At 43.7% G+C, this 12,472-nt stretch overlaps 1 protein-coding gene across 7 annotated transcripts in view; it reads left to right on the plus strand.

The window, feature by feature from the left end:
* Positions 1-12,472, plus strand: part of SCML4 (Scm polycomb group protein like 4) — a 111,871-nt gene that overhangs the window by 51,542 nt on the left and 47,857 nt on the right. For all 7 annotated transcript variants that reach the window (XR_009495800.1, XR_009495799.1, XR_009495798.1 and 4 more), the window contains 2 exons: positions 8,582-8,711; positions 11,647-11,847. Coding sequence is in view for 4 of the 7 variants with exons in the window: in XM_024996747.2 (XP_024852515.1) it covers positions 8,582-8,711; positions 11,647-11,847 (331 nt within the window). In the remaining 3 variants the exon portion in view is untranslated. The remainder of the gene's footprint in view (positions 1-8,581; positions 8,712-11,646; positions 11,848-12,472) is intronic.

The raw sequence follows: 12,472 nt of genomic DNA on the forward strand, positions 1-12,472 counted from the left end.
TCTCCTGGCTTCTGGGGGCCTCAGGTGTTCTTTGGCTTGTGGATTGTCTTCCCTCTGTGCATGTTTGTCTCTGCGTCTGAATTTCCCCCTTTTATAAGGACACAGTCATACTAAATTAGCGCCCGATCTAATGAGCTCATCTTAACTTGATCATCTGCAAAGACCCTATTTCCCAATAAGATCACATTCATAGGTGCTGGGGGTTAGGACTCTAACATCTTTTGTGGGGAGACACATTTTAATCCATAGCATTCAGTGTAATAATCTTTATCTTTAAACTAGGCATTTAGTCTATTTATATTTAAAGTAATTCTTGAAAAATTTGGGTTTAAATCGATATTTTGTGTATTCTATTCATCCTACTCATTCTGTGTTCCTTTTACCTGTCTTCCTGCCTTCTTTTTTTAAACATATAATTCTTTCTTTTCTACTCCTTGAAGTTTAAGCACTGTGTTTTCTAGTATATTACTGATTGCTCTAGAAATTACAGCATGCTTACATAGTAGAGTTTTCTAAAGTTAATCTTACATTTGCTTCTTCCCAGATAATACAAGGACCTTAGATCACTTTTAACTCGATTTATCACCATATTTGAATATTATTGTCAACATACATCTTAATTATTTTTTGTTTTTTAGTCCCCTTAAAACAATTATTTTTGTTTTGTAGAGTCATTTTCATTTAGAATCACTTGCTTACTTACCACTCAAAAATTCTTCATTCCTTTTTACATATCATACATCCTACCTGAAATCACTTTCCATTTGCCTGTAGTACATCTTTTAGAAGTCTTCTTTATAGATCCTCTAGTGAGGAATTCTCTTAGCTTTTGTTATCTAAAATTACCTTTAGTTCATCTTCACTTTTGGAAAAAAAATATTTTTTCTGCGTCTGATTGTAGATTTCTAGGTTTTTATTTCCTTGCAGCACATTGAAGATATTATTTTGTTTATCTCCTGGGGTACATTGTTGTAAAGAGCTCAGCTATCCATCTGACTTACTGGAGCGTTCCCTCCAATAAGGTTTTGTATTTTTAAGCTAATTTTAAGATTTTTTTTTCTTTTTCTTCAACATTCTACAATTTCATCCTGTTGTGTCTACCTATGGATTTCTTTTTTATTTAGTGTGTTTAGAATTTGTTGGACTTCATGAATCTGTGTATTAGAATTTTCATCAGCTCTGGAAAGTTCTAAGCCATTATCTTTTCAAATGTAACTTCTGTTCCATTCTTTCTGAAACTCTAACGTTAAAATGTCTATATTTGCCTTGTCTATTAACCTTTCTTCCATAGTTTTTATGCATTTATCTACTTTTTAATGAATTTCTTCTCACATATCTTCTGGCTCATTAATTCATTCTTTAGCTATATTTGTTGTTGTTGTTTAGTCGCTAAGCCATGTCCAACTCTTTGTGATCCCATGGACTATAGCCCACCAGGCTCCACCGTCCATGGGATTTTCCAGGCAAGAACACTGGAGGTGGGGTGCCAACCATGTCCAGCTCTTTGTGACCCCGTGGACTATGGCCCACCAGGCTCCTCTGTCCATGGGGTTTCCCGGGCAAGAACACTGGAGGTGGGGTGCCAACCATGTCCAGCTCTTTGTGACCCCGTGGACTACGGCCCACCAGGCTCCTCTGTCCACGGGGTTTCCCGGGCAAGAACACTGCAGCAGATTGTCATTTCCTTCTCCAGGGGATCTTCCCGACCCACAGGTTGAAACCATGTCTCCTGCTTGGCGGGTGGATTTTTACCCTTGAGTCACCTGGAAGCTATGTTTAGTATGCTGTTAGATCTGTTTATTTAGTTTTTAATTTTAGTTATTGTATAGAAGTTCAATTTGGTTCTTTTGTAGTTTTGCTGTTATTTTTATAGTTTTCTGTTCTCCAGAGATATTTTCAAACTTGTCTTTTATATCTTTATACAGAATATCAGAGTTGCTTTCATGATCTCAGTCTGATAATTGAAATATCTCAAGTATTTGTAGAGTTTGATTGCTGTGTGTTTTTATTGCCCATTCTTGCTTGGTTCCTTGCTTTCTTGTGTGTTTGAGCTGTGTTATTCATTGACTTTGAAAAATTATTTTGGAGATTTCTTTGAGACCTTTCTCCAGTGATGATTTGAGTTTGTTTTTTCAGGTAATCTGGGAGCATTGCCAGATTGGGTAATTTTTAAACTAACTTCACAGGCTAAAGTTTTCTTGGTGACCCAAATTTTGTGAATTTGGGCTGCAAACCTATGTGAGCTCTGGCTTGTGGCAATATCTTCCCAGGGATTCTGCACACCCCCGCCCCCTGTACTAAGGCAACTTTCCTGAGAGTCAGGAATGGGTGTGGTGAATGAAACAGGACAAGTTTACAGCTAGCTGGCTCACACTTACCCAGAGGTTTTAACCCTTCGGGTGAACCCTGGGATCTATGGCAATTCCAAGGCCTAGATTTCACCTGTATTTGGGCCCAATTATTCTTTATATTATATATTGTTAGCTCCTCCTATTTTTACTAATCTTACATTTTATCCATTGTAAGTAGTTGTTTTCAGTTGATCCAAATAACATAGTTTTCTATATTCCCAGAAACAAAGCTCCAAAGAAACTTAGGATGCCACATTTCTTCTAATCAACACTCAAAAATATGGCACTGACACTGGTTTTATCTCAAACTCTTTGTTTTCAAAAGTGGTCTAATGCAGGGTACATAAATAACATGATGAGTTGAAAGAGAACTTAGAAACCAACAACCCGGACTTCCCTGGAAATCCAGTGGTTAAGACTCCATGCTTCCACTGCAGGGGGCGTGAGTTCAATCTCTGGTCAGGAGAACTAAGATCCCGCATGCTGTTGGTACAGCCAAAAATAAATAAATAAATCCAACAACCCTATCCTCATTTAGGGCTTCCCTGGTGGTGCTAGTGGTAAAGAACCTGCCTGCCAGTGCAGGAGACGTAAGAGATGCAAGTTCTATCCCTGGGCTGGGAAGATATCCTGGAGAAGGGCATGGCTATCCACTCCAGAATTCTTGCCTGGAGAATCCCATGGGCAGAGGAGCCTGACAGGCTACAGTCCATAGGGTCGCAACGAGTTGGACACAACTGAAGCAACTTGGCAGGCACACACCCTCATTCGGAGGATGAAGCCCAGAGGTATTGAGTGGTTTCCTCAGAGTCCCGTGTGAACTGGGGGCAGGACCAGGATTAGAACTCCAGCGTCTCTGAGGCCTGTGTTCTCTTCACTCCCCTGCAGTTTGCTGGGCAATATGAAATCATGTCAGTTCTCAGTGTCCATTTCCCAGATGAGGAAATGTGGATGCTTAGCTTCTCTTCATGTTTTCTCCCAGAAGTACTATGTAGAACCTATCGTGTGGTATTTTGCAGGCTTACTGCTTGAGTAGTAGAGGAGGAATATTTAGAATCTTGGAGACAAGTGAGTCTTCCGCAAAGTTAACTAAATGAGCAACAAGTAAAATGCTAATGTTTTAAACTAATGTAATAGAAATATATTATCAAAACAAAGTTTGTGTGAATAAATCTAGAAGTTATCTTTGCTTTTGCATTTTATCTCTCCCATCACCCTAGTTTCAATTCCAAAATACACCTGAATCCAACCAATTCTTTGTCTTCACTACTTTTACCCTAGTTCAGCCACCTATGCCTCTTGCCTGCACCATATGACAACCTCCTCACTAGTGTTCTTTTCTCTATTTTTGTACCCTCTCATCTATTCTCTGTATAGCAGCCATACTTTACTTTATAAAATAAAATCTAGGATGTGTCTTTCTCTGCTTAAAATGCTGTAATTGTTTCCATTCCTCTTAGAGACTGTATTTATTTACTCAGGCTGCTATAACAAAGTACCACAAAGAGTGTGGCTTGAAACAGGAGTTCTGGAGGCTAGAAGTCCAAAATTAAGATATTGGCAGGGACATGCTCTCTCTGAAGGTTCGAGTGGTTCTGAAGGTTCTTGACTCTTCTGAGCTTCTGGTGGTTGCCTGCAATCCTTGGTGTTCCTTGACTGTAGACCTATCACTCCAATCTCTGCCTCCATTGCCATATGGCATTCTACCTGTGTGTATGTGTTCAGATTTCCCTCATCTTATAAGGACACAAGGCACTGGTATTAAGGCCCACTCTAACCCAGTGTGGCCTCATCTTAACTTGATTACATCTGCAAAGACCCTATTTCCCAGTCAAGTCCCATTCACAGGTACTGGGGCTTAGGACTTGAACATGTCTTCTTGAGGGGGACAGGATTCAGTCTACAGCACTGACCTAGAAAGTCCTCATGATTGGGCCCTGACCACCTGGCTAACCCCATCTTACCTCCTTCTGCCTTGCTTACAATTCCAGCCACCCTGGCTTCCTTGTACTTTGAAGAAGCCAAGCTTTAGGAGGTTTACACTGACCACTCTGTCTGCTTGGAAAGTTTTTTCCCCAGGCTCCCTCTTGTTATTCAGATCTTGAAGTAGGTGTCACTTCCTTATCGGCCTACCCCAGTCACCGGTTCCCTTTGATCACATCACCATATTCTACCTCTCAGAGTAGTACTTATCACAATGTGACATTTTTGTTGTGTGTTTCTTGTTTCCTCCTACTATGATATTAGCTCATCAAGAACAATGACCTTATCTCTCCCATTCACAGCTGTATCTTCAGCGCCTAGAACAGTTTCCTGTGCACAGTAGGTGCTCAATGAATATTTGTTGAGTGAATGACTACCTCATGGAATGAATTTTTTTTCCCTTTTCAGACTTAGCTTAAATGATGCAACTTGGAAAGAGCAGCTCCTGCCTAAGCAATACTTAGGGACCATTGCAAAATGTATTGGGAATATGTTTTTTAAAGGGGATCATGAGCAAGTTGTAAGGTAAGAAGGTGGGTCTTCAAAGATTGGGGAGATATGGTCCCAAGTGGGTAGGTGTAGAAAATGTAGATGGGTCCTGGGAGGAAGATGGACAATTCCCTTTCCTGCTGTGGCTACAGGAGCAGGAAACTTGGAACTCATTTGTATTTCTGGAATTTCTAATAATAAAAGTATAATACCAGCAGCAATGATGATAATAAATGTTTACCGAGTTCTCACTTTGCACTAGCCCTGTACTAAATGTTTATACTTCATTCTTACCATCCTTGTGAGAAGGTATCATCCTTACAGATGAGAAAAGGCAGACTCTGAAGGCTGAGTAACAAGACTTAGCACAGCGTTAATGAGTGACTGAGCTGGGTTTTGAACCCAGATCCAAAAGCTAGTGCCCCACTGCATGTGCCCACTGCTCTGCTGAACTTAATTATTTCTGGCTGTGCCGGGTCTTCGTTGCTGTGTGTGGGCTCTCTCTAGTTTGGCGGGTGGGGGGTGGGTACTCTCTAGCTGCAGTGCATGGGCTTCTCATTGTGGTGGCTTCTCTTGCTGGAAGAGCACAAGCTCCGGAGTGCGCGGCCTTCAGTAGTTAAGTCAGTTAGTTGCCCCATGGCATGTGGGACCTTCCCAGGCCAGGGAGCCAACCCGTGTACCCAGCATTGGCAGGCGAATTCTTAACCACTGGACCACCAAGGAAGTTCCTGAACTCATTTTTAAGTTCTGCTCTGTTGTTTCATCCTCTGCTGATATGCAATGTTAGTCACTCAGTCATGTCCACCTGTTTGCGACCCCATGGACTGTAGCTCTTCAGACTCCTCTGTCCACGTAATTCTCCAGGTAAGAATACAGAGTGGGTTGCCATCTCCTTCTCCAGGGGATCTTCCCGACCCAGGGATTGAAGCTGGGTTTCCTGCATTGTGGGCAGATTCTTTACTATCTGAGTCATCAAGGAAGCCTCTACACATATGTATACTCCCCAGATCACACTGCATATCCTTCATTTACCCATCTCTTGTTGTCAATCTAACAAATACTGTTTAGTTAGTACATCTGTTTCTGCCACACTTGCATATTTCTAGAAAAATACTTGAATTTTACATTCTGACCCCTTCTCCTTTAGCATGCCCTGGCCACACATCTCAGTTTGTAAGCGAATCCCTTCCCAGCTGTTGTCAGTGATTTTCTATAGCAAGTGTCTTAGAGAAGGTCTTCCGCTGAAGACAGCAGGAACAAGAAACACTCCAGGCCCTTACTTTGGATCTGTGAATGGAAAAGAAAGATGAGCCACTCCCAAATTCCCCAGCCCCTTTGGTGGAGGCTCCAGCTGGCAGGGGCCACCTCTACCCTTCTGCTTCATCCCTTCACTATACTTCAACACAGCAAAGCACAGCCACTGGCAACCAAGCCCTGGATGAGGAATCGCCACACCCATTTGATTATGGTTTTGAATTTCAGGTAAAGGTGCCAAAGCTGACAGCATCTGTATGGGGCTGTTGGCTTTGAAGGCCAAGGGTTAGCTCTTGTATGTCAGAGCAAGGCGTCCTGGGCAGCAAATCTATGCTGCCAAGAAAGAGGCCTCTTCTTCTTCCTTCCTATTTGTGTTTTTCTTTTTTTTCTATTTGTGCCAGATTCTGTTTTTAAGATTTTTAAAATAAACTATATTTTAGAATAATTTAAGTTTAGAGAAGAGTAGCAAAGATACAGAGGATTCTCATATACCAGACACCTAGTTCCCCGTATTGTTAACATCTTACATTATAGTGTTACATTTGTCACAGCTAGTGAATTAATAATAATACATTATTGTTAAATAATATCACTATTTTAATGAGATTCATTACTTCTTCCCTGTTCTGTTACAGAATTCATCCAGGATACCTCATCACACATTCAGTCATCATGTCTCCTCTGGGCTGTGAAAGTTTCTTAGACTTTTGTTGTTTCTGATGACATTGGCAGTTTTGAGGAGTATTGGTCATGTATTCTGTAAGGGCTTCCCTGCTGGCTCAGATGGTAAGGAATCTGCCTGCAGTGAGGGAGACCTGGGTTTGATCCCTGGGTCGGGAAGATCCCCTGGAGAAGAGAATGGCAACCCATCTCCAGTGTTCTGGAGAATCCCATGAACAGAGGAGCCTGACAGGCTACAGTCCATGGGGTCCCAAAGAGTAGGACACAACTGAGTGACTAACACTTTCACTTTCATTCTATGAAATATTCTGCAATTTGGACTTGTTTGAAGTTTATCCCATGATTAGATTGGGATTATGGGTTTTTGGAAAAGAGGTCTCACAAGTAAGGTGCCATTACCATCATGTCTTATCAAGGGTGCATACTACTGACATGGTTTATCACTGTGGATGGTGATCTGGCTCCCCTAACTGAGGTGGTGTTTGACCGGCTTATCTCCTGTAAAGATACTTTTTCCCCATTTCCATACTGTCCTCTTTGGAAGGAAGTCACTATGCGTGGCCCACACTCAGGAGTGAGGAGCTATGCTCCACAATAAAATACTTAGAATTGTTATCCCTGGGAGATTTGTCTATTCTCCCCATATATTTACTTAGTCAGTCATTCATTTATGTAAGTATGGAGTCATGGATATTCACTATAGACTTTATTTTTTTTTAAACTACTTTCTTTATCTGTTGCTCGTGTTGCTCCTGGTTTGACCACTGAAACTCTTTCAGATGACTCCTTTGTCCCTGGGACCTACCCCTTTCATTGTTTGTGTATGTAGGTAGTTTTTTAATTTAGTACTTGCCTTTTTGGCACAGTAAGATGATCCAGGCTCATCTTGTATGTTTCCAGTCCTAGCCCTAGAATCAGCCATTTCTCCAAGGATACCTGGTTCCTTTGATTGAAGAATGGTATTAGAAATGAAGATAGCAGCATTTTGTTTTATATTATCCATTAAAAACCAAAACAAGCCATTAAAAAAGAAAGCAGCAATGAAAAGCAGTCTGGAGCAGGGTTGAAACACAGGTCAGCAGTGAAGAGGTGAAGTAACTGACTTACTCATATTTTTAGGGTGGAGTACTGAAATTAGAAACTTGTCTGTTGAACCATGGTACAAAGAGTGATTTGTTGGTATTGATCCATCACCTAGTCATCTCTCCCTTAATCCATAACAGCAAATTTCAGCTCCTCATTTGTGATTTCAAGTGAACAACGTTCAAGGTGGCTGCTTGTCACCACTAAAGAATGCACTCATCTGCACTCTTAGGCTCCACCGCAGGAAAAAACTCCCGAGAAGCATTTGGAAGACCAGCTCCTGCTCTCTTTGCCAGCAGGATCCAGTGCGCTCTGTGAGCAGAAAGCTCAGCAGAGTAGACAGAGCTTCAGGGCTGCTCACTGGCTGGCTGGCTGGAAAACCCTGTCTCAGGAACCTCAGGAGCACAGGGGCTCAGGCGGGGAACGGACCCCACCCTGCATCCTGCCCTCAGGAGGCTTACGGGCTTCAACTCTTCACACCTCTGTGTGTCCCACACCCACTGCCTGACACAGTCATTTCCTGGGTGGCTCCACTGTAAGGACGGGGTGCAGAGCTCAGCTCTGGTTGTGATCCAAACTTGAGTCTTGCTCATGAACTCGAATCTGAAGTTCAGCTTCCAAAGCAGCACAGTAGGAAGCATGATGGAGTAGCAGTGGTTAACTGAGCCCAGGAATGAGCTTGGGAAGGTGTAGGGAGCATCTCCAGATTTTTCACTGATTCCATGGGTTCTCTCTTGCAGCTTAAGTCTCGAGTTCTCATGACTCCTTTAGCCCTGTCTCCTCCACGGAGCACACCAGAGCCCGACCTCAGCTCCATCCCTCAGGATGCAGCCACGGTACCCAGCTTGGCAGCCTCACAGGCTCTCACAGGTAGGTCAGGTGAATGAACTCCAAGGCTGTGATGACTTGTCCACAAGCTAAAGTTCTTTTGTGAGCTAGTGAGCTACCACCGAGATGGCTCAAATGAAGGATTTAATGTGTGTTAGCTGGACAACACATAGGATGACCAAATTCTCTGAGAACATCTATTTAAATGTCTCACAGCCTGAATTATTTGCAGTTGTTTTTCAATGCATCTTGAATTCGCTGGTTGCTGTGAGTGGATGGGGACTAGAAAGAGTGGTTGTTGGCCCATCTTCTTCTCTTCAGAGACAGGTTAACTTTGTACCAATAGTGAGCCTGCTCACCTCAAAGAGTTTCTGTCCCTGTGTTTGTGCTTCCAGATCTCCTAAGGATCCTGATGTCCCCCAGTCCCACCTAGTACCAGCCAGTCCAGTCAGGGTAGACCTCTGCCCAGTCTCTCTGATGGGGTGTCCACCAGTGGACTGACAGTTCCATCCCAAGAGTAACAGCAATAGGATGGTCTCTTTCTCTCTTACACACACACACACACACAGATCCTCCTCATCACAAACCACCCCCAGCCCCATCCCATTTCAATTCCTTGGTGCCCTCCCCATACTGTTGGGTAAAAACCAGACTTTGCAGTATGGCCTACAAGGCCCTGCTCTAGTCTTTAGGGCCCACCATAGGATCATTGCATATTCTCTCTTCTCTTTCTGGAATGATCTTTCCTCTGGTCACCCTCTCTTGTATCTCAGCTCAGGTAGTGGTGGTGGTTTAGTCGCTCAGTCATGTCCAACTCTTGTGACCCCATGGACTGCAGCCCATCAGGCTCCTCTGTCCATGGAATTTTCCAAGCAAGGATATTGGAGTGGGTAGCCATTTAGTACTCTGGGGGATCTTCCCAACTCAAGGATGGAACCCAGGTCTCCCACATTGCAGGCCGATTCTTTACCATCTGAGCCACCAGAGAAGCCCCATCTCAGCTCAGGTACTTCCCTCAAAAAAGCCTTCACTGACTTTCCTGCCAGGGTTCCCAGGAAGAGCTCTTCCAGCCCCTCCCTAGTGTTTTTGCAGCCAAGGTCCCACTTCACTTTCTGTAGTTCTCTGAGTAGATCTTTCTCCCCTGCAGGGCCCTAAGCTCTCTGAAGCCGGGGATCATGTCGATTTGGTTCACCATTTTCTCTGTGGGGCCTAGCACACTACTGCCTGGCATGAAGGTCCCTTGTCAGTTCGGGGTTTTACCGAATCATCTGGGCTTAGTAGGGGAGAAGGCAACCTGGTAGAGTGAAAAGAGCACACAGGTCATGACATCAGAAAGACATGAGTTCAAATCCCTGTCGCACCACTAATTATACTTTCTGAGCAGCCACTTCACCACTTTTTACCTCAGTTTCTTCATTACCAACAAAATAATAATATGTAGTTCTCAGATTTATTTTGAAAATCAAACAAGGTAAAGTATATACAATGCCTGGACTATATAGTAGCTGCTCAGTAAAAACTAATTTTCTTCAACTTTATTACTGTTTAATCCTTCCAAAATTCTTATGGTTTCCTCTTAAAGTCTTTCTTCAACACTCCTCTGCACTAGTGGCCCCCAAGGTAAGATGCTCATATCTGGGCTGGGGACATAGGGAGACGTAAGAGGAGTCATTAACCTGTAGAAGAAAATATGATAGCTACTATTAGTATTTCTTTTTATATCACCCTTTAAATTTTTCTATTTTTTGGTTGCATTTTAAATGTATGCAATACATTAATATGGTTGAGAAGGTCTATAACCTATAAATAAATAAACACATTTGGGGACACATGCTTAAAAGATTTTTTTACCAGTATGATGTATTTAAAACTGCAGGGAGGATTCCCCTGGTTATCCACGGGTTAAGAATCCACCTGCCAATGCAAGGGACACATGTTCAATCCCTGGTCCAGGAAGATCCCACATGACTCGAGGCAACTAAGCCTGTGTGCCACAACTACTGAACCCATGCTGTAGAGCCCATGCTCCGCAACAAGAGAAGCCCACAATGGGAAGCCAGTGTACTGAAACTGGAGGGTAGCCTGCATGCAGCAACAGAGACCCAGCACAACCAAAAATAAATAAAATTCTAAAAGAAAAAAAAACAAAACTAAAACTACAGGGGCTTCTGGTTGGGCTCACCTAATACTGAGTGTTCATTATCCCTGAGATTGTTGATAGAATTCTCTTTAGAACTCATCGAATATATAGTTTTTGGAGTAATTAGCATCATGTCGATTTTTTTTTTAACTGAAGGTTAACAACAACAATGATGGCAAATGCCAAACATTATGTATAGCTTGAGAGCTTCTTGAGAGGAGGAGGGAAGGTTTTTTTTTTTTTTTAAATGGAAGATAATTGCTTTACAATGCTGTGTTGGTTTCTGCCACACAACATGAATCAGCCATACACCTGTCTCCTCCCTCTTGAACCTCTCTCCCACTTTGCACTCCATCCCAACCCTTTAGGTCATCACTGAGCATAAGGCTGAGCTCCCTGTGTTATATAGCAACTTCCCACCAGCTATCTATTTCACATATGGTAATGCATATGTTTCAGTGCTACTCTCTCAGTTTGCCCAGAGGGAAGATTTTATATGTGTATATTCCCAGCATAGAAATACATTTGTACACACGGTCCATAACTGTCTATGCTTCAGATTTGAATACATCGGAGGGGACACACCTGTCTGTCTCTTCCCAACCAGGAGGCTGTCTTGAGAGCAAGCCCTGGTAGTTGGGCTTTTTTTGTCTCTTTTACTTGTCAAGTTGGGAAGAATTGGTGCCACTTTGGCCTTTTCAGCTTTCCCAAGGCCAGAGCCAAGGGGACATGGCTGAGGCATCCTGCCCCCGCCCCCCATCCCCAGCCCCGAATACAGGAGCCACTGCAGGCCTGATGTGCTTCGATACTGAGGGCTTTGTGGGTCTCTTTCCACAGTCTGCCTCTACATCAACAAGCAAGCCAATGCAGGGCCGTACCTGGAGAGGAGGAAGGTGCAGCAGCTCCCTGAGCACTTCGGGCCTGAGCGGCCGTCAGCAGTCCTGCAGCAGGCTGTGCAAGCATGCATCGACTGTGCCCACCAGCAGAAGCTGGTCTTCTCCCTGGTCAAGCAGGGCTACGGTGGCGAGATGGTGTCAGGTAAGGCCCTGGAGTGGACGGTATGAGGAGGGCAATGCAGGAGACCCTGGTTCGATTCCTGGGTTGGGAAGGTCCCCTGGAAAAGGGATAGGCTACCCGCTCCAATATTCTTGGGCTTCCCTGGTATCTCAGACAGTAAAGAATCCACCTGCAATGCAGGAGACCTGGGTTTAATCCCTGGGTTGGGAAGGTCCCCTGAAGGAGGACGTGACAACCCACTTTAGTATTCTTGCCTGGAGAATCTCCATGGACAGAGGAGCCTAGTAAGCTACAGTCCATGGGATCGCAAAGAGTCAGACACGACTGAGCGACTAAGCATGGCATCCATGGGTGTCTCCAAAGAGGAAAGCAGCTGAGTCAGGCTTGGGGGACTGTGGCCAGGGTCTGTCTCCATCTGCTGGGCTCCAGGGGCCTTAAATGAGCCTGTGTGCCAAAGGGGCCTGAGGAGAAGAGGCTCCCGGACCTGGGTAAGAAGACTAGACATCTGAATCCTCTCCCTTGACTTGTCCCTTCCTCTCATCTCCACTTCCAGCTCATCAATAAATCCTATTGTTCTAACTTCCAAATACATTCAGAATCAAGCCACTTTTCATGACCCACAGTAATCACTCTGGTTCTTTCCAAA

This window comes from Bos taurus, chromosome 9 (genome assembly GCF_002263795.3).
Source record: "Bos taurus isolate L1 Dominette 01449 registration number 42190680 breed Hereford chromosome 9, ARS-UCD2.0, whole genome shotgun sequence".
Taxonomy (NCBI): domain Eukaryota; kingdom Metazoa; phylum Chordata; class Mammalia; order Artiodactyla; family Bovidae; genus Bos; species Bos taurus.